The sequence below is a fragment of the Heterocephalus glaber genome, unplaced genomic scaffold (genome assembly GCF_053883595.1).
Source record: "Heterocephalus glaber isolate CG9 unplaced genomic scaffold, H.glaber_assembly_v1.0 deba00001538, whole genome shotgun sequence".
NCBI lineage: Eukaryota > Metazoa > Chordata > Mammalia > Rodentia > Bathyergidae > Heterocephalus > Heterocephalus glaber.
Genome location: NW_028258333.1, coordinates 20,279,839 through 20,306,710, shown reverse-complemented (window position 1 = coordinate 20,306,710; position 26,872 = coordinate 20,279,839). Strand labels below are relative to the sequence as shown.

Below are 26,872 nucleotides of genomic sequence, written 5' to 3'. Positions count from 1 at the left end.
TGTTAATGAAAGATTTTTATTTGTACACCATAATCTAATTCTAGTTTTTCTTTTACCTTTATCAAACTTGGAAAGGTTTACTTTTCAATGGATTCAATTTATAAAAAGTGCTCCCACATAACGCTAAAAGCATTCTGCATGCTTTATTTCCATCGCTCAGATAATTAATAAGATAATTTTAATGGGTCTTTAATTAACTCCACCAAATACACACTGTCTAAAATATGTCTAGGTCAAAAAAGGTTGATCATGGAGTCATCCATGCAGACTGCTGAACTAGTTCAAGCGCAGTATAAAATGATGCTGCCCAGAGAGAAGCTTCACGTCATGGAAACGCAGCTCGTCCTTTCCCACTGAGCTAGTCCAGGCACAGGTCTTTGTTAAAATTCTTCTTCTGCCTGTTTGCTGCGGGACTGCTTGAGCTGCTGCAGGCGTTCAATGGTCTCCGAAATAGTGCGCTCCCCATGGACCTTATTGTCTCTTGTACGGATATTAACAGTGCCACTGGCCTTCTCTTTTTCACCAACAACTAAAACAGAAAACACAAAGCTGTGTGAGACTTAATTTAAAGATACAGAAGGATTCACTTTGCACATCTAAAGAGAAATGATCCCAGCACTCTCTTTTTTTGGTACTGGGTATCAAACTCAGGACCTTGCGCTTGTGAGGCAGGCACAGTGCCACTGAGCTACATCCCTGGTCCTGATCTCAGCACTCGTGAGCCACCCTATAGCATCACACACATTAAAATAAACAAGTGATCATGTACTGTTAAGCAACTGACTTCAAACATCCATTCATTAAAAGTACCAATTTGCAGTCCATACAATTACTGTGCTAACGGAATCACTTAATCCAGCCAACATGCTTGACCACAATTCACTCAAACTTAAGCCTCAAGATTTCAGCACTTTTTTTTAAAGGTTTGGAAAACTGACTTTCTTTCTTACCTAGGATGAAGTTATACTGTGCTAACTGTGCATTTCTGATCTTCTTGTTCAGTGTACAGCCTGGATCCAGATCAATGTCTGCCATGAATTTAGCATCATGGAATTGTTGCCGTACCTATTAAACAGACACAGAATTCAGATTTGGATAATCATGCAAACAATTAAAAAGGAATCCTTTTAAGTATACATAAGGATATAATTTTAATTAATGACTTGGATCTACATTAAAAAAATCAAAAATATATTTTGCTTTTGAGAGATAATTGCTTTAGAAGATCCTTTAAAATCAGAATTCAATCAAATTAATCAGCTGTCTTGAACAATACATCACAAAGGGAAAGAAATCCTTTCAGAAATAAATCAGGTCTTTTGTTAAGATTGAAATAAAACAAATTAGCACCTCCTTATAAAACTACCATATGCAATAGCAGGCACAGTTTGTTTGAATACTGTAGTTTGATTATTATCAACTGGTTTATGTTCACTTATTTCTTAAAGACAGAAAATATGTGAGAAAAATTTATTTTGATGCTCTAGAATGATGATTTTGATTCTACAGTACTGTTGAATGATTAACTTAATCATCTGTAATTCTTTAGCATGGAATTACTATAGTAAACAGAACAGATAGTTCTAGTCTTTAAGGTGTGAATAAATGGTTATTTATACATTTGTTAGTAAGTTAGTTCTCGGGCAGGAAGGCAAAGACATTCCTAATACTAAGCTGAAAAATAGTCAAAAAACTGAGAAAATTTCCATCAAAAATGAAGTAAAATTACTCCGCATCATAGTACAGCTTAAAGTGTTTTTTTACATTTATATTATATATCATACTGAAGTACTTGGTATTTGCCAGTTTTGTTTTTAAAAATAATGATACACAAGTGTGTATAAAAAACATGTGTTTTGATCACAGAGCCATTTTGAAAAGTGGTATTATAATCTGTTCAGACTTATCACAGGTGGAAAATATATAGTAATACTCCTCCATATCACAAACAGCTTGATTTACCAAGAATAAATAGCTATGAGATCTAAAAAGCTTAACAGACATTAATAGGAAAGTCATATTTAAGGATTACCTTTTGGGCATACTCATCACATGTTGGTCCCACTGGAACTACCATTACCTGGCGAGGAGACAGCCAGAAAGGCCTTAAGAAGAAAATAAAAATACATAATGTGGATTTGGCCCCATACACTAATCAAATACGGCATACTTCTTAGTCTACTCTTTAGTACACTTTCCTGAAATAAGGGTCACTTTCAAAACTTTGTTTTTCTAAACTATCCACTGAAAATTAAAGAGAGGAGACTCAGGAGAAAACTAATGCTAAATAAGGAAACTATAGCTAAGGTTTGTGTTGCCAAGCAAGTTAGCAGAGCAAATTGATGACAGAGATGAAGCCTCATACTTCACTACATCACATAACAGAACACCATGTTCTGGCTGTCAGAGGGTTAGCAAACCTAAATAACTGCACATAAATAAATGATAATAAAGATTTTATTATTTATTCTTCATGGGGAGAAAGGACACATATAGTGTCCTCAGTTTATTCAAGTTCCTTTTAGCAAGATTCAGCAAACTAAAATTGATAATAACTAGTGATGAAGGCAGTGAATAAAAATAAATTTTCACTACTTATAGCAAAACCAAAACAAAATAAAACAAAACAAAAACAAACCCACCTGTGGCTGGTGAATGGTAAAACATTTGTCTAGCGTGTACAAGGTGGAGGTTCAACACCCAGCACCACAAAAGCAAAATAAGAAAGTCTGCCCCATTGTCACCCTCCCTTTGGAGCATTCCAATGTCAGGCCCTCCCGAAGCTGCAGACATCAGGCCAATGTTTCTCCCCTTGTTCTATTTTCAGTTGTGTTGTTGCATCAGGCAAAAGAGTTAGAAGAGCCACTGAATTCTACACTTATTATAGACTTTTTCCAATCTATCACAGATCTGGCAGAAAAATTAGCTAAGGAGTCCCTTAATTCTCTAGATGCCATATAGAGAATGTTTCCCAGATTTTATCTCATTTTGTAAAATATAATGAAAAAGATTATTTAACAAATGTGAAAAACTTCCTTTAATGTCTGAATTAACTAAATTCAAGTAATACTAAAATGACAGTATTGTATAAGATTTAGCCAATTTATAACATTTTACAGAACTTTTAAAACAACACAATGTTGGACTCTAAACTGGGTGTGGTGGTGCATGTCTGTAATTCAGCACTTTGGGAGGTTGAGGTAGGAGGATCACAAGTTTGAGCCCAGCCTGGAAAACTCAGTGACTCTGGCTCAAAAAAAAGTGCTGTGGATGTGGATATAGTTCAGTGTGAAGCCCTTGGGTTTAATACTGAGTGCCCTCTAAATAAAAAGTATGTATTTTTTTGCAGATTACAAATGGGTGTATAATAACCTTGTGCTACTTTAAACAGCATGTGAGCCCAGACAAAACTACTTAAAAAATAAAATAGAAGTCATGTGCTATTTTCCCAATAAAAAATACAACCTTATAGAAATGAGTACAAAACATTGATCAGCTTGGCATGCATTTTAAGTTTTTTTCAATTAAAAAAATGACTATCTCCAGAAAGATGTCAAAATACTTGCTTACTGCTGATCAAGAAAGCTGAAAGTTAAGCGAGAGGCATACTCATTTACTCAGACAACACACAAAAAACAAAAAAAGCCACAAAAATCCCCCCAAAATGTTACTTGAAAAGCCATCAAAATTCTATTATCTTTCTTACTGGATATTAATTGCTAATTTGAAAGTATTATATAACATTCAAACAAATCAAATTCTGAAATGAGAACAATTACTAGTAACAAGCATCTGACTAATTTTTTTTTTGATTGAACCCACAGCTAAGCTATTACTATATCCCCAACCCTCCAACAAGTATTCATTTTTTTGCAGGACCAGAAATCGAACCAGAGCTTCGTACATGCTAGGTAAACACTCACTGAGCTACATCGCCAGGCTTTTTAAAACCTCTTGCTTTGGACAGGGTCTTACATTGTTACCCAGGCTGGCCTCAAATTTACCATTCTCCTACCTGCCCCACAAGTAGCTGGCATTATAGGCACATGCCACATCACCCAGACAAGTATTCTTCCTTCCTTCTTTTCTCTCTTCTTTCCCCTTCCCCTCCTCTTCTCTTCTTCTTTTGTAGTACTGAGGCCTTCAAATTGAACTATAGCCCCAGCCATTTAAAAAAATTTTTTTGACATAGGGTCTTGTTAAGACCTATTATGTGCAGGCTGGGCTCAAACTTGTGATTCTCCTGTCTGAACCTCCCAAGTGCTGGGATTACAGGTGTGAACCACTACTCCCAGAATGCCCAAGTATTCCTAATGGTAAAAAAGCTGAGTTTAGGTTATAATTCCTTCCTTGTTTTTCAGTGAATACTTGTCATTAATTAGAAGTGACCAATCAGAATCATTTTCCATCCTATTTCACACCTATAGTGCAGAGTAGACATTTCTTTTAGCCAGTTTAATCAGACGAAAGCAAAAAAGCAATTAAATATTACCATTTGCCCCCATAGTTTTCAGTGAGAATAGCAATCATTCTTTCCACTGATCCCAAGATGGCTCGATGAATAATCACTGGCCTTTTCTTATCATCACCATCATGGCTGTAAAGAAAAGGAATTTGTTTTGCCTTGATTTTATAGATACACATATCTTCCCTTATATATTCCTGGAGAAGCATATTCAGAGGAAATACCGGAAACTTACCTTACAAAAGTCAGATTAAACCTGATAGGCAACTGAAAATCCAGTTGGATTGTTGCACACTGGTGGTAGCGACCAATCGCATCTTTTATCTGTATGTCAATCTACAAAGCAAAGACTGGGCTATTGTAAGATGCTGTAAAAGTCAGAGCTGAACTCAACTGCTGGATTACCACTGATAATTCTCTTTTGCCCCCAACTTATTTTAAGGTAATCTCTCTTCACTCATAAATGAAAATCACATTACCCAAAAATACTTTGGCACTGACCTTTGGACCATAGAAAGCTCCATCACCAGGATTTAACTCCCACTTTTGATCAAATTCATTCAGACTGTTTTCCAGTTGCTAAGGATAAAGCAAAATGATTTGTATTTTTCCTTGTCCACAACTTTCCATCTTCTAATCTACTCTGAGACTAAAACTATTATAATTACTTTCACGGATCACTATTCTCTGCTTTGTAATTGTGTCTACCTAAAAATACTTTTATATAAACTTCCTTTAAAGCTTGCAATTTGATAACTTAAAAAAAAAACCTTTAAAATATTTAACCAATTCTAAAATACCATAATACTTTAAAACCACACAGAAAAAAAATCAGCTTACTCTAACAGCAACTATTTCCAACTTACTTTTGTTTTTATCTGCTATAAAGCAGAATAAGAATGATTTCAATCGAATAGTACCCACATTAAAACCACCACTTACTTTCTCAGCTTGGTTCCATATTTCAATATCACCAAGGAATTTTTCTGGGCGAGTAGAAAGGTTCAGTTTAAAAGAAAATCCAAATACATTATACACTGTATGGAGAAAGTTCAAACAGCCTTTTATCTCATCTTCAATCTTAAAAAGAAAAACAGAAAAGAAATAGTGATTGTTTTCACTTGCTTTTTGGATTTTTTGTTGTGGTACTGGAGACTGGACTCAGGGCCTTTGGACTGAGCTATATCTCTAGCCCTTTTTAATTTTTGAGACAGTGTCAGTAAGTCACTAAGTTGCCCAAGCTAAGCTCCAATTTGTGACACTTTTGCCTCTGCCCCTCAGAGTACTAGGACTACAGGCATACCCAGTCTCCCTTGCTTTTTTGACATTTCTTTCAAAGTATTTAAATCCATAGAGTCTCATACCTGCTCCATAGCACAGAATATATGTGCATCATCCTGCTGGAATCTTCGTACCCGAGTGAGTCCTGTCAGTGCTCCCGACAGCTCATTCCTATGCAGTACCCCAAAATCAGCTATCCGAAGAGGCAACTCTCGCCAGGATCTTGGCCGATGGTCAAACATAAGGCTAAAGAAAAAGAAAGTAAAGTCCATTGATATTTCACTTCACAAGAGGGCAGGGAACCAACCAACCTAATGTGGAGTGTTTGCCTAGCATATGAGGACCTTATGGACCTTACTTTCAATCCTTAGCACCAAAAACTAAAAATCACAATACAACTTTTTCTATTATATTTAACTACATGAAAGGCTATTTAAAAAATCACTGATCCTAGTTGTCTATACAATCAACATTTGTCAAATCCTGGGCTTCATACATCAACAGAAGCACCTACATGAATAAAATGGCAAATGGTAACACAATCAACCATAGCTAAGACAGAATAAAAATGTTTCCCATGTAAATCTGGAGTCAAATTCTTACGTTCGATATTTCCACTAATAATAGGACTGCCTTTAAGATATTAAAAAAAAAAAGCCAGGAGTGCTAGGGCATGCCTATGTAATCCCAGTACTCTTCAAGGCTGAGGTTGGAGGACTGCAAGTTTGAGCCCAGCTTGGGCAACTTAGCAACTTACTGAGAACCTATCCAAAACTTGAAACAACTTTAAAGCCAGCTGAGGATGTACTTCAGTGTGAAGGCCCTGGGTTCAATCCTCAGTACCATTAAAATGTTAGCCACATACACGATTTGGAAAATAAAGTTATTTGGTCTCTTATCAGATCCCAAAGTGCTTCAGTTTCCTTGTTAGTCAGAAGGTGCTTCAGAACCTGGGAAAACCAAGAATGAACTCAGGTGATTCCGATACCCTGACACGTATAACCCAGTTTCTTCACCAAGTTTCTTCCCATCTCCTCTGCCCCACAGGCCTATCAGGAGCTATGAATACTCAACTACCAATATCCACAAGCTCTCCCAAGTCTTCCCAGAAATGGCTCTTTATCCATCTCTCAAGGGCAGAAAGTGGAGCAGCCTCAAGGCAAGGAAGACTTTCTAAGGATATTAATTCATTAGCCATAGTTTTGGAAAGAATTTATTTATTTATATTTATTTTTTTTTTTGAGATAGGGTCTTACTATTTGCCTAGGCTGGCTTTGAACTCAGGATTCTCCCATCTCAATCTCCAAAGTAGCTGGGATTACAGGCATGCCACACTACTTCCTTTCATTTAAAAAAAAAAAATTGGGCCGGGGATTTAGCTCAGTGCTTCCGCCACCTGGCTCGCAAGCGCAAGGTACTGAGTTCAATCCCTGGTACCAAAAAAAAAAAAAAAAAAAAAAAGCTAAAAAAAGAAAAAACAATTTAGAGAATTTGCTATACCCCAGCCAGTCTCCCTGCTTTATATTCTGCTTTGTTTACTGCTATAACCCCAGAGCACCACTCCAGAATGTATATAGATCTGGGAATCTAATTGGTCATGGAAACTATTATAAAACAATAATGTAAATATTCTTCTGATTACATAATTCATTTTTTAACAAAAGTTCTTTCAAAAGAGGTAAAGCAATCTAGAACTAATTTGTAACATATGAAAAATTTTAATAGAAACTCGAAGCTGCTGATACCAGTGTCCTGGGCAGTTCATGGGCTTAAGAGCAAAAAGCTCCTTCTCGACCTCAAAGGAGAACATGTTCTCACTGTAGTGCTGCCAGTGGCCAGAGGTCATCCAGAGTCGGCTGTTGTAGATGTTGGGGGTGACTACCTCCTGGAATCCTCTTTTCCTATATTCACTCTGTTAGAGAACAAAGAGGACACACATGCAAACAAACCAATGCTCATCCTTCTGGAGGGGGTCAAAATTTAGAGACCAATTTTATACTATCTAGTGAAGTTCATGACATACAAATGCCATGACCTAGAAATTCCACCTGTGGTATATATCAAAGAGGAAACTCTCACACATGAACATAAGGAGGCTTATGAAAATGAGGCTACTGTAACATGGTCAGCAATATGGGAAAATTAAATTTTCTACCAGTGTGCATCAATAAAAGCATAAACACACTGTAGTAGGTGTATAATAAAATAATATATAACAAGTACAAATAAAGTGGATTTGTATGTCTCTAGAAAAGACCACAACTAATGCAGATTGATACATGAACACATAAATAAGGGTATATATGTATGAGGTAGATGTAAATCAAATGAACAAGGATCCATGGCAACTTGAAAACAGTTTCTCTAGGAATAAAAGGGGGATAGACCAAAAGGGGGCTCCGAAATTGTTTTTTCCTTAATTTTACATCTTAAAAATATGAAGCAAATACAGCCCAATGTAAATATATGCTAAAATTATGTGGTGAGTACTGGTATTGGCTATATTATTCTCAATATACTGTACTCATGCTTGAAATATTTTGAAATTTAAAAAGAAACAACACGAAGACTAATTCGTTTTCTGAAGGAAAATACAAACTTTTTGGTTAAAATAGCACAAATCTCTTATGTATGTAAAGGCTACAGGTTCCACTTCAAGATCATCAGCTTCTCTCTCTCTATATTTACATGTCTATGGACAAAATTATGTATTAGGAAAAAATAATCTTTAACAATTTATAAGACCCCAAATTTCCACTTTTATCATTTTAGGTATTTCTTCTCAAATATAGATTATCTTGCCTTTATCAGACCTTATTTAATCAAATCATCTTATATCCTAAATCCTCAGAAGAAAATAAAAAATAGTTTACCCTAATGAATTCCATAAGTGTATTATAAATATAGGCCCCCTTCGGCAAGAAGAAGCAACTTCCAGGGCTGAGTTCATGGAAGAAATATAGTTCTTGGTCCTGGGCAAAAGAAGAGCAAAAGACTGTTACACATACACCATCAACATTAGCTTTAGTACTCTTGAGTTAAAAAATTGTTACAATGCTCAAAAGTTTAACTAAGGGCAATCCTAAATAAAGAAACCATATCGATGTTTCTGGAGTATAATTTAATCACATAATTGCAGTTGGTGACAACTTAGTCCAAGTCCATTCCTTGCCTGTTAACAGTTCTAAATCCAGTCAGGTTTATAATAACAATGACAAGGAACTCAGTTTGACAGTGTTCATAGTTTTTAGTCCCTCAAGTGGGTCATGGTGAAAATTTCTCCTATATCCTTGCCCCGCCATCACCACAACCAAATGCCCAAAGCCCTGGGGAAGGAATCCACCAATAGATGTCAGCATCTTCAGTGCTGGAACCCCATATTCGGAAGTGATATTTTTATCAAATCTAACTTCCAGCTTAGAGGACATTCAGAGGTAGAGAAATGGGTAGAGAAAATGATACAATCCATCAGTGACCTGTTGTATCCACTTAGGAAACAAGCTGATTAATCTTTCTGGCACTATTACACAGTTTCTAAGTGAGACTAGATACCTTCTAAAGTCTAGTTCTCCAGCTCTACAAAACTATTTTCTCTATAAAATGTTCTTTTTATAGAGAACTGTAGGTCAACAACACTTCTCTCAGTAAAAGTAGTAATTAAAAGGATTATGGAACAATCAGTTAAGTATTTATAGCTCATGCAGTACATGACACCATAGGCAGTGGAAATCTAGATCATCTCTTCCAAATGAAATTCCAGCATGTACTTAATTCAGTGAGATTTCAAATGAAATTATGAAAAGGCAATCTAGATACATCACTGGTCTTTAACATACCCTCCCAATTTTCCTATGATCTCGGTTTTTAGCTTCCTCTTGAAACTTCTCCCACTCTTTCAACATTTTGGGATCTGGAAATGAAATGCCATAAATTCTCTGCAGAGTCTCCATATCTGCTTTGCCTTCCCAGTATGTGGAGGAATTCTGAAAACAAAGATCATCCATGATACAACACCCAAGTCTGTAAACATCTCACTTAAGAGATGGTATTTCTGATAAGCACCGTGTATGTCAAATTCATCCTAATTAGTACTAATTTTCCTCTTCTTCCCTCCCCATTTTTCCATCATCATCATCATCATCATCATCACCATCATCATTATCATCATCATCATTATTATTACTATTAGGTTTTATGAATTATTATTATTAGTATTAGTATTAGGTTTTATGAGACATGACCTTGCTATGTAGCCCAGACTGGCCTCAAATTCAACAATTCTTCTGTTTCAGCCTTCCAAGTGCTGGGATTACAGGCATCTGCCACCACATTAGGTATACTAATCGTTTTGACAATAAAACTGGCGTAAAAGACACACACCTACAAAATGTCTTGCATTGCTTTGAAATCTAGAGTAATTGGACTCATTCTGCAACACAAAGTTAACTGCTTCCCTTAATACTCACTCAGACCACACTTCCATAAACACTACTCTAATTGTAAGAGCATCCCTCACAAAGTAAGCAAAAATGGAAATGAATCAAGAAAAAAAGTCTTGAAATGATTTAATCATTCTCATGACTTCAAGTACAATCTAATAATCACCATGTTTATAAACTAGTATAAAACTGATAGGTTCAGTTGCATTAGGAACTTGGGTAATTATTGAGAAATACATAAGGAAAAGCATATAGTCCTATATTAAGTCTCAAAATTTTTAGAGCCATGAGAGCCCATAATTGCATGATATTGTGAATCCCCCCCTTTACCACATGTGCTGGCTCTAGTGATAAAGGGTGAGAAAATGACAACAGAGATATGTATACATATATATAAAACACCCACTTAGAAGACAGCATGAAAAAAGAAATCATCTTACATATGCAAGAAAAAAATGGTAGAAAAGACAAACCAATGAAAGTTTAAACATCTAAATACCTGTATGAGACAAATACATTTATATATAGTCTTTATTTTGCTTACTTTGTGTATTTTTAAAGTCTTAATTTTGCCAGTGTGCCTGACATGAGGTCCCCGGCAGAGGTCTATCAAGGGGCCACACCTAAAAGATAAGATGAAAAGAATTTTAAGAAAAACTAATTGATATGTATGCCACTTGCATTTAATGACATTTGATATTCTCACCTATAGACTGTTGTAGTTGGGGTATTTACTTTTTCATTCAATATCCGGCATTTAAACTTGTTGTACTAAAAATAGGAAAAAGAATTTTAAAACTCCCTTAACTTTTATTTCTCAATACTATAGCTAAAATATAATTCAAAGTACATTTATTAGAACATGGCAGGAATGCAAATATGCCAATATTTCATGTCATAAAAAAATTGTTTCAAGTGATATTAACAAATAAAGTGGAGGTCATTGGTTATTGTTCAACTTACCTTAAACATTTCCAGTAGACTTTCTTTCTTAACTTCTAATCTTTCAAAAGCTTGTTTTTCTTTAATGATTTTCTTACATAAAGTCTCCAAAGAAGAGAAATCATTGCTGGACACGCCTCTGAATGACAAGAAAGTATAAATCTCTCTACATTCCACTCTAATCACACTATGGCTTTGAGAGATGTTTCTTTAGAATACTTAAATTATACCCTTCCATCATGTATTCAAAATTTAAAATAAACGTTTGTCATAAATTTTCATATTTTCAGTAGCTTTTATCTTGGTCATCATGGTGACCTTTCCCACTAATAACCCCTAACTCTATTAGCAGGTTTAAAGAAGAGGATAGGATCAGTTCCATTTTACTTTCCAATGTATTACATAGTATAGGGCTCTATCTCCATCAGTCCAGAACTAGATCTCATTATTACAGCCTCTATTAATGCAAGTGAATTGTAATACGTTGAGTTTTGACAATTGGAATATTTGGTAACTACACAGAAATGAACTTTAATCCTTCTTCCTCCTTTGCTAAGAACTCTAAAAATAACTTACAGACCCACAATCATTCAGATTTTGCTTCTCTTTATTTAGTTACATAACTTACCCTTCTTCAAGGTACATGTCATAATAGAAGCCACTTTCTATTGGTGGACCATAACATAAACATCCACCGTAGACTCTCTCCATGGCTTCACCCATGATGTGAGCACTTGAGTGCCAATAAACCTGAAAATACAAAGAAAAACAGATGGCTTTAGTCTTGGCATATAAAGTTGTGAGTTAATATGGTTGTTAGAGACTGATGAAATTTATTATAAATAAATCCAATAAACAAAAATCCAAATTTAAAAATTTATTAACTACAGGGTGATTCTACCCATAGTCAAAATTAAAAAGCTTTTAAAATTATATAACAGTATTTCTATAAGCATCTTTAATCATAGAGAATGAAGTTTGTACCCTGAAAAGAACTGTTACTCAGTGTGGGTGTCTTATTCAATGTAACATCCTGGGTTCTTTTGAGTCACTGTGCTCAAAGCCCCATATCCCAGATGCTATGTATGATCTGGCCATTAGTTGGCTATGGAACATGAGTTACAAATTACATCTGTTTTTAATCTCATTGGCCCAAAACAAACAAGGGGGTACAACTGCACTCTACAACACAATAATAAAACACAAGGACAAATACATGGACACTGAAATCAAATGGCAGTATTTGGTTTTAAGATGGTCATTCAGATGAGTCAGAATATATTCAAAGGCACAGATCTTGTCTTTATCCTAAATTCAGTGAACACTGAATAGAAACTTACTGCTTGAGCCTCCTCATCCTCAAATTTAAGAAGCTCTAAGGTACAATCTTCCTCCAAAGGGCGGTCTAAGTCCCAAACAACTTTGTTCACTTTTGCAACAACAGTATTATCAGCCAGGCCTTGACTTGAAAAAAATAAACACATCAACATGAAAACACAAGAGTCTAAAAAATAATCTCTTCTCACACAAAACCTAACTTGAGAACAAAAAAAAAAACCCCACCATATTTATTATAAGTTAGTATTGTATACACTTTTATAGATACATCTATATTTTTCTGAAAAAAGGGGAAAAAAACCCAATAAACCAAAAAATGTACCCAGGAATAAAAGTGGAAGATCCTGAAAATTCAGAACACTATTATTTTACATTAAGTAATATTTTGTATCTTAGCCTCAGAAACACGGAACTGCTAATAACCATTTTTGGCAATTCATACAGTGACTTCATGTGGTTCAACTCAATATGTAATAGTTAAGTAATTAAAAAATAAATATAAATAAATAAATAATACAATGAGGGAATTATGGTTTCTATGAAATCGAGTATCTGGCAAGGCTTGATAAAGGCAAGTACTGAAAAAAAAATTGTAAAATTAGGTATACATGAAACAACTACATAAAAAAATTTGTAAGGATTCTCCACTCAAGACTTTTCCTCAAGAATATTAAGATAAGGTAAGAACTATTAGCAGTCACTGCCCCAAAAAGCCTCGGCAATATATATATATGTGTCTCTATATACATCATATATATATATATGTCTATATAGATGTATATGTATGTATGTATAGTGAGTAAATATATATTTATACATTTCAAAGTTAATGTAAATTTTAATATGACACGTTGGCAAGCTTTTTCTGTAAAAGGATACAAAGTCTCTGTTGCCTATTTTTTGCAGTTGTTTTTTCTTCACTTAAAATTACAGGAAACACTTTGAGGTTTTAGGCTATACAAAAATAGGCTATGACCATAGTCCACTGATACATGGTTTAAGATATATATGTATACATACATACTCACACACTTAGGCATATATAAATTTATGCTTCTCCAGCTTTATCATGTTCTGATAAAATGACTGATCCCATCATGTCAAATTAAGAAAGGTTTTGCTCTATTATTAAGTATGTATCTAATTCTCAGTTACTTCAGATAATTTCCCCCAACCCAGTGCTTCTTTTTTGTTTTTTAAATTTTTGAGACATGGTCTTGCTCAGTTGCTCAGTCTTTGCTCATCTGCGATTCTCTTGCCTCAGCCTGCCAGAGTGCTGGAATTACAGGTGTGTGCCTCCACACCTAAAGAACCCAGTTAAACTTTAAGACTGTTTATGTCATTGGGATTTATAAAGCATAAATTCTTTATGTATCACACATTCATTAATTTTCCCATGTAAGACAACCCACTTTCATTTTTAACTTCAAAACTGAGACATTTAGGTCAAACTAATGAAACATCATCTACGTGACTTTGTACCATTTATGATCAAAGCAAAAGGACTAATAATATGACCTCCTTTAAGACATAAAAGGTGGTCTCCTTCAGAAATTGACTCTTAACTATAAAGCTCCAAATCACTTTGATTTCTAAAAATCTCAAGGTAAATTAAAAACATTAAGTACATCATAAAAATATTATGAGACTAAAATCAGAAACAATAATAAAAGAAAATTTAGTTAAGTTATAAACCATAGAAAGTCAAGATGGATGTGGCTTATACCTAATTCCACAAGCAACTTGATATGGTGTAGTTTTCCAGGATTCTGCGTCGACTTGTTTACCATCAGGCAGGGTGACTTTAATTGGCCTGCTATGTTTCTCTGCCTTTTCTGCCAGAATGGAATCATGTTCTGCTTTTAGTTTATTATACATCTCAAGCCGTGTGTTAATATATTCAGGCCAAGGATTCAACTGCAAGATAACAAACGAGGAAATAGTAAGTACTCATTCCCTTTAAAAGGAAATAAAAACAGACAATACAAAAACCCATGATTACTGATTCAACACAGGAAATGCGCTGCAATAATCACCAGACATTAAGCTGGTTCTAAGTGAGAGTAAATGAATTAAATGTCCTCTTCTTGTAATTTTTACTAAAAAAAATTTTAAAAGGATGATATAAACACCTGGATTGCTAACACTCTAAATTGACAACTATTATCATTTTGTAAAATATTATTACTTGAATCAAGTAAATTTTTCTCTTCCAAGTTACTCTTTTAACCATATTTTTTTCTAACTAAATGATCTTCTAAGTATGCCTGTAAGCAATACTGTAAATAAAAACAACTGGCTTTTATATTTTGTTTCAATCTTTTTCAGAGGATAGTATGCACAGCTGGTCAGCCTGTATGTCCTCTCACAATCAATTATAAATTTATTTGACTTAGGGGATCTAATTCAAAGAAAATATTTATAAAATTCAAAGAAGGTGTAATGACTTTGTTTCCTGGAATATTTCATGAATATTTTACATAAAACAGCCACAGAAGATCCTAAAACTATGGGGGGAAAAAAAAGATGACAAAAATAACTTCCTTTATTGTCTGAGACCCTAGTCTGGCAGTGGTGAACCTATGGCACGTGTGTTATTTTTCTTTTAAGATAAAAGATGTTAATGTATGAGTTGGTTTTTCTAAACCAAAACCTCAGTACTGTATTCAGGAGTAATGGCAGTATTGGCATTTTGTAATAAATAAGTGGATTTTGGGTTACAGTTTGGGCACTCGTTTCTAAAAGGTTCACCATCATTGCCCTGGTCTATATAACATTTCAAAAAAGGAAGTAATAAATCTGTGATCACAAAACAGATCATTAATATCTACACGGTTTATCATCTTCATATGACAATAACATGGATATTAACATCTGCATAAGAAAGGAAGGGGAGAGAGTAGGGATTTAGCTCAGTGGCACCAAGCCTGCCTCTCAAGCACAAGGTCCTCACTTCAGTCCCTGGTACCAAAGGAAAAAATAAATAAATAAAAAGAAAGTAAAGAGCAGATGGCTTAATTTTACTATGATCTTCTATTTTTTGTAAGTACATAAATTGATTAGCTATAATTAAGATATTCAAATATATGTTTTAACACTTCTTTGGTTGTGATAATGCTATTAAAATTCTACATACACTCTGCCCTCTATCAGTGATTGCATGTCATCAAATTTAACCAATTGCAGACTGAAAATATTTTTAAAATATTTGTAGCCTGGTGTATAATCTCAGCACTCTGAAAGAACAAAGCAGAAGGATCACAAGTTCAAGGCCAGCTTGAGCAATTTAGTGACTTAGTGAGACCCTGTCTCAAAGTAAAAAATGGCTCGGAAAGCAAGCTCTGTGTGAAGGCTGTGGGTTCAAACCCCAGTACCTAAATAAATAAGTAAGATTTGCATCTTTACTGAACATATTATGTACAGACCCCTTTTCCTTATTTCTCCTTATACAATATATGATTATTTAACAGCATTTTAATTGTATGAGGTATTATAAGTAATGTAGAGATGATATTAACATACATAAAGGGATGTGGTAAGGTGTAATCAAACACTTCATTGCTTTTTTCTTAAGAGATAGTGTCTGGATACTTTGCCCAAGCTGGCTCCAAACTTTTAGGCTCAAATGATTCCCCCATCCTGCCTCAGCCTCCCCAGCAGCTGGGACTAAGAGCACAGACCACCACAGTGAGCTGCCCCATCTTATATAAGGAACTCGAGCATTCCTAGATTTTGGTATTCTTGGGAGTCCTGGGAACAATTCCTTGTGGAAATTGAGTGATCACTGTGTATCAAAATAACACACTTAAACTGAAAAAATTAGCATTTAATCTTTCAGAAACTAATTTAACAGAAAAATAAGACTCAATCACACATTTCCATAGAATCATTGTCCACCCAGCTTCAATATCGTGGATTCTGGTGGTCATGATTATTCACTATGTCTACCTCGGAGGTTAACATTTTCCTAAATGTCACAGAAAAGAGACCAGCCATTAACATTAAAAAATAAATACTTACTCTGGGGATATAATACAGTCGTACAGCACTAGCCTAGCAAGTCCAAGGCCCTGGGTTTGATCTCCAGCACCACAATAAATAAATAAATTTTCTACATCTTATTACACTTAGTTCTTATCTGAAATAGCATCTTACTTTATCTTGACATAAAATATCCTCATGAAAAATCATCTTTTCTCTACTTTCATCTTTTAAAATAAAAGATCCCTAATATCTTTATAATTCCCTCCTATTCAGCTCGCCTCTTCCTTTACTCATTTAGCTGTTCCTCGGGAGCTTTTCATCCAATTATCACAAAGTTCCTCGATGGTGAAAACTAATGAATTAACTATTAACTAGTTCAGAGCCCATCATTCTACAATCATGACCTGAACCTCTCAGTCCAAAGAATGCTACCTGGTTCTACCCACCCACGTGACCCTTTATATTTTACTGCAGTCTATTACCATATTCACTTGGCACTTCCCAATCAAAGAATTTCAAGACAAACTTATTTTTTCAACATTCACTGAGCAAACACCCTCTGTGCCAGGCTCTAGGAATGCAGAGGTAAGACCTGCATTTTGCCCTTAGAAAAGGAGCAAGACAAGTATATAAGTGATGAGAGCACAGAGGAGAAGTAAGGTCTTATACATACCACTGTACACTGTTTCAAGATAGATCATTAAAACATGTATCACCAAGTCCAATTTAAAATTCTCTATTCAGAAGAGTCCTCTAAACTGTAGCCTTTTCCCCCTATTCCAAGGCTATTTTGCAAGTTATGATAGAACAGTATGCACACTTATACTGAAAATATAAAAATGAAATTTAAAAGCATCCATTTTACTATTTTACTCAGAAATCTTAAAATTCTCAATCAATAATATTCCCCACAATTACAGTGTGCATAAGGAATGAGGGATCAACAGAAATGAAGAAAAATTATTAGGCAGGGCTCTAAGCAACACTACATTCAATCACTTATAAAGCTATCTGTAAGTAAATGGAAACAATAAATTTAGCAACTACAGCATTTATAAAAACAGCTCTTTAAAGTCACTTTATTGCACTACTTTTAAAAAGCCTACCCTTTATGCTTCTATATTCTGGCTGTTTTCTAGAGTCTCCAATAAAACAACTGCAATGACATGCAAAAAGTGAACCATAGTTCACTTTAGCTCAAGTTCAAAAAGAGCAGAAAGACAAGCTTAACTGCCTCCTAAAACAAAATACACTGGAACTAGTGTGGAGTCTGGAATGGCTTTTGAAATTCTATTTCCTTTTAGTAAGAGCTCAGGGAACTAAAGCATTTTCTGTAGATCTGAAAGAACCTCAAGAGGGTTTGGCTTGATAGATCCAAATGAAAATGAGAAAGAGGTTAAGGAACTGGATTTCCGTTGCATTCAGTATTAGCTCAAACACTAAGTCCTACACCTTAACATCTGATCTAATGAATTACTACTGCCTTTTCTCCAATGTTTGTTCTCTGATTCTTAATATCTATCCCCACAATCAGATCACCGTACACTCATATTCTAGTTGTTTTCCTTTCGCAGTAACAACAGCCATCTTTCTTCCCTTAGACTATCCTTTCCTAACTCTTCTCCCTGAGTCTTCCATCTAACATCATCTCAACAACCTTACATAAACCATTAGAATCCTTACACACAGAATACATCCAGGACAGCTCCCTGCTAGTTGTCAACATTTAATAAGAGCTCCTATGATGGCAACTTTTACCTCTGCTCGGCCTCCATCTCCAGATCCTTCCTTGTTCTTCTTCTTGCCTCCTTCCTTTCGCTTTTCCTCGCCAGCATTTACCTAAGTAAGCAAAAAAGAAAGGAAGGTTTTACGCTTTATACTTTAATATAATTGGACCCCCCCCATGATATCCCCAAACAAGTTTTAGAATGTTATTTTAGTATCTGCTAAATAAAAAAGGAAAACCTGACATTAAAAGACTGGAAAATTTTACTACTGGTAAAGTCAACTTAACAACTTACAGTAAAGACAAGCCCTAAAAAAGTAGAGAGGAGTTATTTAACAGTGTTTTAATTCCTCAAATTTTATTTAGTTTAATGATTCTTAGGGCCAGGAATTTAGCTCAGTGGTTCTGCCGCCTGCCTCGAAAGCACAAGGTCCCAAGTTCGATCCCTAATACCAAAAAAAAAAAAAAAAAGATAATGATTCCTATGACTCTCACTTTAAGTTTACTTGGACCTGTACTAAATATATAACCACAGAAAGAATGCAATTAACTCAGTAATAGTATTTCCAGAAATGCAATGCATATGTATTCCACAAGTTCTACCAAAAGCCTATTTGCTCATAGTATTTTGTTAAACCCCATAAAAGAAACAAATATAAGACTCAAACAAAATCTCTCCAGGGAAACTAAACCTTAAGTTCTTGAGAAACTCTTGCAAGTGAAAAGAACATCACAGCAACACTATGATTAGATGTCAAACAAGCAAGGACCACAGCAAGTGGCCATAAGGGGCAGAGATTACTGTATTTCAACAGGTTGGATTTTGAGAAAGAAGGCAATGTGTTCTAGGTTTATACAGCTTGTTGCCAGAATGTTAAAAGACAGGTGTGTGGAGCACTTGGGAGGCTAAGGCATGAGGATTGAGAGTTTGACCTAAAAAAAAACAGATAGAAGACAGACAGGAAGGAAGGAAGGAAGGAAGGAAGGAAGGAAAGAAGGAAGGAAGGAAGGAAAGAAGGAAGGAAGGAAGGAAACAAACTTGGAAGACTAAAACAGAAGTTTTGGGAAGTAATACAAGTTAAGACAGACTAGGACTCACAAAAGCAAGCACTCATAGTTGTCAGTGGAATACACAGACTTTAATTTGAAGGAAGTAAAGTCACAGAAAGTTTTAAAATAGTAAGTCCTGTACCAGGGTTGTGAGGGAGGAATTTTATCTCAATATGTAATCTTTAACAATTTTATTGACATAATCCATCCGATTAGTGTCACTCCTGATTCTCTCTCCCCTCTCTCCTTCCTCTGCCTCCCCTCCCCTGCTCTTTCTTTTTCTCTTTTGAGACAGGGTCTTGCTATGCAGTCCTAGCCTGGCCTCAAACTCATGATCTTCCTGCATCAGCCTCCCCAGTGTGAGAACTACAGGCTCCACCACATCCAGCTACTGAGCTACTTTCTAGCTCTGTAGATTTGCCTATTCTGGACATTTCATACAAATAGAATCAAGCACTATGGGATCTTTTTATGACTGGCTTCTTTTACTTACCATGATGATTTCCAGATCATCATGTTGTAAGATGTATCAGTACTTCATTTTAAATTATCACATAAAATTTCACTTTATATTGGTTTTGGTATTAGTGATCAAACCCAGGGTCTCAAGAAAGTGCTCTACCAGGATACTATATCTCTGCCTCGATTGCCTATTTTTCCATTATCACTAATGAACATTTTGGTTGCTGTCTTTTAAATCTTATAAATATGTTATCCATGGATGCGGAAGTAGCTCAGTGGTAAAGCACTTGCCTACCATGTTTGAGGCCCTGGGTTAAATCCCCAGTACCACAGCCAAAAGAAAACAAAAAGTTACTTATGTAATTTAAAAATAAACTAATTTTAAAAATATGACTCAATACTCCCAATTTTATGCTGAGCTAAAAAATGTCCCCTCTACTGGAACCTGGACTTAATATACTTAAGTTCCTTTCATACTCAATAGATCAATAATGAACAAAAGTGCAATCTAATCAAAGTACTAATAAACAGGCTTATAAACAGGGTTATAAACAGGTTTATAAACAGGGTTATAAGTTTCTCCATGTACCTTCACTATACTATAGAGTTGATACGACCAATCATTTAATACAAGTCTCCTTCTGCAGGTTTAAAAAGAAAGAGAATGAGTTTCAACACAAAAGCTGGGACAGAAAGCTGAACTATAAGGAGAATCTACAGAATCTCTTCAGATATGTTCAGGAATTGGGGAAGAAGTATCAGCAGGGCAGAGTTTAAATAAATTCAGTCCCTGAGAACAGGTATATGAAAGTCCCATAATTTGATAAAGTATCTGTGCATGACTCCTCTCCAGGCAGATGGTGGGAGGCTGAGGAGTACTGGCAACACTCTATGTTGAAGCAAATTATTTTCTGTTCCTATGCTTATTTCCAATAACAAAAGTCAGTCCTAAGAGTTATGTGAGAACACATGTAATACTACATTATAAAACAGTACCAGGCCTATATTTAGCACTCAATATGTATTAGCTGTTGTGTAATTATTATTCAGAAGGGGGCTGAGGGGGCATCTCAGTGGTAAAGTGAGAGAGAAAGGATGTCATTTGTTACCCAAACATCACTTCCAATTAATGGCATAAGTGTGGGCTGGAAATAAAGGCCCTGGGTTCAAACCCCAGTCCTGTAGGGGAGAGAAAAAGAAAATAGAAAATGAAAAGAAAAAGAATGATAGAGCAGAATATTTATGAACATGGAAAATTGTTCACTATGCCCTATTAAGCTAAGAATAAACCAGCTACAAAACAGTAGACATATTTTTTTTGGTGAAAAAGCAGTCCATGTATAACCACTATTTACTCAATTAAATTTGCATATGCATTTTCCACATTCAATTACTTCAGGGGTCAGTGACTTGACCTGTGCAAGTAATGAAGACCTCACAGCTTCTCCCCTGGACTACTGCAATCTCTTTTAATGCAACTCCACCTCAATGCCAAAGTAGCTTTTACAAATATAATCTACATTGTGCATTTTCTTACTTAAAATTCTTCATGTGAAGAATACAAATATCCTTCTAATTGCTGTTTTGCCCTTTTCAGTCGTGTCTATTTCAAATTATGCCACGAACACAACTCAACCTGTGTGCCCTTTCTCGGCCTTCTCTACCTTTACCTGGAAGCCCTGCCCGGTTTACCTAGCGAACTCACTCTTTGAAACTCAATCCAAGGGAAATCTCCCGAGCAGAATTAGGCGATTCTTCTGGAATCCCCTACAACTGATCACGGAGCACTATCACTGTTTTCCTATCGTCAGGGATTCAGTCCTATTCACCTGTCTACCTGCATCAGCTGGCTCAGTGTGTGAACAGAATGAATGAACATTTATTCATTGTAAAAACACTTGACTGGTCAGTGTGAAACTGACTTGGGCAACATGCCTAAGAAATGGATGACGTCAAAGGCTAAGTTTAAGGTGAAATGATTTGCACATACAAATGTGAGATAACACGCGGATGGAACTTCCATGGAATGTCAGATGAGGTCATGTAACCAATCACCCAAACAATGGCCAACTTGACCAGATCTCCGGAATTCAGTTTTGCCTTCCTAAAAGTGTGGCTCTGTACTGTCACAAGATTTGAGGAATAAATAAAGTTCCGCCATGTTCTTCCCGCATAAAGTGGGCGAAAAACACAAGTGTGGGAGTTCTGGGCTCTAGATTCCAATTCTGTCTGGGCTTCTAATTAGCTGTGTGATTCCAGGCAAGCCACTCCACTCACGGTCTCAGTTTCTTCATCTGTTCAAGGAAGGACCTGGAGACGAGCTGCAAAGTCGCACCCTATTTTATGAATGCAGCATTCCTGCTTCAGGGGGGCTTCTGATTAGTTCTGGAGCACCAAAGCACTCCTTCTACACACACACACACACACACACCCCGCAAGAGCCCCACTCACCGGCTTCTCTTCGCCTCCCATCTCCTCCAAGGGGCAGCTGGCCTTCTCAGACACCAAGGACCTACGAAAAGAAGACAGGGATGGTACCAGAACGAGCGGAGACCCAGACGGCGCTTGCGCCACGCGGACCAGCGAAACCAGCTGATGCAATCTGACGGCGCCCAAATCCCGCCCCTAATCTGCGACAGAACCGATAGCCAATTGACAACTGGCGGAAGCGTGCTCTCCCCTCTCTAGGCCAGTGGAAAATGGTGTTAAGTGACAGCTCTTCTAGGAAATCAGAGCGCCGTGGTGAGAAAAACCTGACTGAAGCAAAACCCGTACTTGCTACCCGCGCCGGACTAGACAATTTTCAACCTGAAACGCGCGACGCGCATGCGCTTTTCTTCCCCGGTGACTTTCTGCCGCGCATCAAAGACCTTTCGGGCCACCGTAGCGTTTAGAAGGCTCGGGCTAAACTTCCGGGTAGTCCTGGGTGCGCTGGACTCCGTCCCGGACCCGGGCTCCAGTGACTTCAGTGTCGTCTCACAGGAAGTGACAGCCGTCTTCTGCCTTTCACCTGGCTATCGAGGCTTCCCAAAACGCGAGCCCTGGTGAATGGGAGATGAAGGCCTTTCCTCGAACGTTCTGTAATGTACGAGGACCGCACGTTTTACTTGAGATAACCAAGCCTGCTCCACGGAGTCTCACGTAAAAGTGCCAGTGTCTGGAATTAAATGGGCCTTTTCCATTTATTTTACCAGCCAATTTAAAACAGTTGCTTATTTGTAATCAGAAGTGCAAAGAGCACGTTTTCAGTTACCAATAGTATCGCCACCTTTTACAGAATTTTATTTCTAAGCATCAGTCCTCTTAACGTGCTACCTTCAGGATCATCCCTTCCACAAGATACAATACCCTACCTAATCTGGCTTTCAGCATCCACTTTTCATGTAGCACCAGATAATCTTTTCAGATACAAATATGGTTGTAGCAATCTGCTTAACGCTAATAGTTTCCGTTGCTCTTGGAATAAAAATACTCAGGCTTTATGTCCCTCACGCTTCAACCTTCATTTCATTCCCCCCATCTTAGTGACACTTGCCCCCTCAGGTTCTCTCCCACAGATCTCTATTTCTGCACAAAAATTATTCCTCCCTTGAAAAGACTTATTCCATAAGTCTTTTTAAACACTCGTAGCACTCTACCATACATTTTTGCTTGTTAAATTCATACTTCTCAGAGCTCAAGAGTCGTTTAAAGGGACCTGTTTGTGATCACCCTTACCATATGGAGCAAGTCTCCCTGTTGTATCTGCTAGTAGCATCACATAACTCTCTTGGTAGCACTTATTACTTGGTGCTAGGATGTAAAAAGCCAAAGCATAACTTAAGTATTATTGTCAGTACTAGATGTAAACCTAGAACATAGCAATAAATATTGAGATGAGTATTGAGACAACCCTTGTTTGAAAAGTTTTTAAAAAAATTTCTGCTGTGAAAAAAGAATCTAAAACTCTTTACAAACTGATCTAGAGAAAGATAATAAAAGTAGATTACTAATAGTATTTGGTAGGTGTTCCCTTTAAAAAGTTTCAGGAGTTGGATACAATTTATTTGAATGACAACAGGATCTAGTCTTATGTTCTAATATAAAATAATTTATTCTCAAATGTTAATATCTTTAAGGATAATCAGGATTAGAGAGATTAAGATTAATGAATTTTCAAGAGGCAGAGCCATATAGGCCAATGATTAAAGATTATTCTATGAAAAATAGTTTTTCATAAAAAAATAGCTTCTCAAAACCTCTAGTTGTCTTCCAACCTCAAAACTAGCCCTAGTATAATAAGGACCACAAAAAGAAAGTATACATGGCTTCTGAGATTCAGTGTGGTGAAGGAACATAGGAAAGTGGAAAAACTCAGTTGTAGGAATGTAGCTCAGTGGTAGAACACTTAGAATGAACTAGGGCCTGGGTTATATGCCAGGGGTAGGGAGTGGGGTAGGGGTAATTGCTACTATGGGAACCCTCAGAGAAGTAACCTTATAACACAGTGCCCTCTGCTGTTAATAAGGACTTCATTCCTCGTGTGTTCATTTAAAGCTAAGCGAAGATTTTAGGAGCTTCCACAAAATTTCAAGTCCAGAGTACGCATGCTGTTAATGCATCTTTTGTACACACACACACACACAGAAATACACATAAATATGTTGATTTATGCCCAGGTTACAGGTTACAATATATGTCAATTACTCTACTTTTAGGGCAGTGGTACTCAACACCTCTCCCTTAAGAAGTGTTCTAATAACATCTAATATAGTCCTCATTTTGTTTACTACCTTTTGGAAGAATGTTAATACCTTGAAAGTTACCCCCTTTTATGTTTGTCCATCTTTTCCTTAAAGATATAATTTTTCCTTCCTTGTTTCTAAAATCATAGTTTTGTTTTCCTTTAGGGAGCCACCCTATTCCTTCTCCTTAATCAGCCTGTCTTCTCTGATTTTACTTTTAGTCTTCTGCTGCTCATTTGCTCAGTTCTTTTCAGTTCTCTTCAATTTGCTTCCCTTCCCTTTTCTTTTCCTTTTCTTCCCTTCCCTTCTCTTCCTTCTTCCTCCTCCTTCTCCTCCTTCTCCCTAACCCCCCTTCTTTCTTTTCTTTTGAGAGAGGGTGTCAGTGTGTTCCCCAGTCTGTTCTGGAACTCCTGGACTCAAGTGATCCTCCTGCCCCAGCCTCTTGAGTAGCTGAGACTACATAGAGCATGCACCAACTGCATTCTCATTCCCAGTAGGAAAACCAAAGCACATTTTTCAAACTACTCTACTTTCTCTTGGATCGCCTAGGACTATCTCCTTCCTAAAGACTGAAACTTCATACATAAGTCTTTTTAAACATTAACTGTCTTCACTTTTGGGTTTGCAGTAATTTAATTAAGAAGTTTTTCTACTCCAGTACCTCAAATGAACATATTATCTGGTCAGGGATTTAGCTAGGTGGTTCTGCCACCTTCCTCAAAAGTTCAAGATCCCGAGTTTGATCCCCAGTACCCGCCCCCCCCCAAAATATTATCTTTGTAAAAACCTATATCTTGACATAAAAAAACTCTTCACAGAGGTGGTGGCAGAAAACTTCCCAAGGAGGGGAAAAGAACTTGACATACAGATAGGTGAGGCATATAGGACTCCAGCTAGCCTTGATCAAAAAAAATCTACACATAGGCATATAATAGTTAGGATTCCAGAAATCCAACAGAAGAACAAAATTCTACAAGCAGTGAGAGAAAAGAAACAAATCACATACAAAGGAAAGCCCATCAGAATCACAGCAGACTTCTCAATGCAAACCCTCAAGGCAAGAAGAGCTTGGAGTGATGTATTTCAAGCCCTAAAGGAAAACAGCCTCCAACCCAGATTGATGTACCCTGCAAAACTATCTTTCAAAATTGATGGAGAAACAAGATACTTTCATGATAAAGAGCACCTCAGGAACTTCATGAATACCAAACCGGCACTCCAAAAAATTTTAGACAATACCCTAGGAAAAGACAATGAGCACCACAACCCCAGGAAACCCAGCAGAATGAATCCATTGGGTGTGACAAATTAAACACAAAGGGGGAGGATCCAACAAAAAGAAAAAGTCATGACAAGGCTTTTAAAAGTTTTACTTCATCTCCCTAATGAGTGTATAATTCAATCTTATTATTGTACTGATTAGTATTTTTCTGATTCAAGAGTTGCACATTCCTTGTGCTATACTGGCTATTTATCATTTTATGTCTACATTTTAATTGAGTTGTCTATTAATGAGCTCTAAGAATTCTTTATATATTCTGCTCATAGGTTATATGCATTGTAAATATGGTCTGTTTAAGGACTACTTTTCATTTTAATGATGTCATTTAAAGTTCTAAATTTTGATGGAATCTCATTAATCAATTTTTTTCTTTTATACATCATGTTTTTGTATCCTAGGTAGTTCTTGCCTACCCTGAATTCATAAATATCTTCCCTTATAATTTCTTCTTAAAGTTTTATACTTTTGGGCTTTCTTATTTAGGTTCATAGATCCCTTCAAGTTATTTTCATGTATGGAAAAAAAGGGTTGAGATTAATTTTTTATATATGGATACCAGGTGTTCTGGTGCCATTTGCTGAAGACACTATCTCTTCCTCAGCTCTTGAATCGAGTTTATATTCTGTAAAATGCTAATGTTAAATAATCTTTCAAAACTCAGTAGACCATATATGTGTGGTTCTATTTCTAGATTCTCTGTTTTATTCCAATGATCTATATGTCTTTCCTTACACCAACACTGCCTTGATTACTGTAGCTTTAGAAGAAGTCTTAAAATTGGGTGCTAAACGTCTTCCAACACTGTTTTTGTTTTTGGCTTTTCTGGGTCCTTTGTACTCCTACATAACTTTTAAATTTCAATATCCAGTTCTTCATTTATAGCAAGTATACACAGACCTGAATTTTTATATAAACCTTGTGTTTTCTAATCCTGCTAAATTCAAGTAAAAGTTCTAGGGGCTCCTAGAGATTTCTTAGTATTTTCTCTGTAGATGATCATTTCATCTACATATAAAGATTTTGCTTCTGCCATGCCAATCCTGTCCTAGTTGTGTCATTTTATTGCCAGTCTATTTTGGTTTAGACCTATGTTTCAAAGTCTAATGGACAGATGAAGAGTAGGCATATATGCCCTTGTTCCCCACTTTAGGGTGAAAGCATTGTATCGTCTCCATTCAT

The 26,872-nt window shown here is 36.3% G+C and overlaps 1 protein-coding gene across 1 annotated transcript; it reads right to left on the bottom strand.

Annotated features, from left to right (window-relative positions):
- On the bottom strand, positions 1-22,482 carry Tars1 (threonyl-tRNA synthetase 1). The gene is made up of 19 exons (XM_013073528.3): positions 22,139-22,482; positions 18,208-18,288; positions 14,192-14,382; positions 12,468-12,591; positions 11,756-11,877; positions 11,149-11,266; positions 10,892-10,956; positions 10,730-10,808; positions 9,583-9,729; positions 8,620-8,718; positions 7,492-7,658; positions 5,830-5,992; positions 5,408-5,545; positions 4,967-5,044; positions 4,701-4,801; positions 4,493-4,597; positions 2,033-2,105; positions 951-1,065; positions 1-529 (listed from the first exon to the last, which is right to left on the bottom strand). The coding sequence occupies exons 1-19, from the start codon at positions 22,157-22,159 to the stop codon at positions 381-383; spliced, it is 2,136 nt and encodes a 711-aa protein (XP_012928982.1). The 5' UTR covers positions 22,160-22,482; the 3' UTR covers positions 1-380.
- Positions 22,483-26,872: the final 4,390 nt, after the last annotated feature.

Coding starts and splice junctions, on each gene's coding strand:
- Tars1 (XM_013073528.3), bottom strand. CDS start 22,159: ATGGGAGGCGAAGAGAAGCCG. Junction 5,993..7,491: donor ATGAACTGCCCAGGACACTG/GTATCAGCAGCT, acceptor CTTTTTCTTTAG/CCTTATGTTTGACCATCGGC. Junction 4,802..4,966: donor GAGCTTTCTATGGTCCAAAG/GTCAGTGCCAAA, acceptor TTTGCTTTGTAG/ATTGACATACAGATAAAAGA.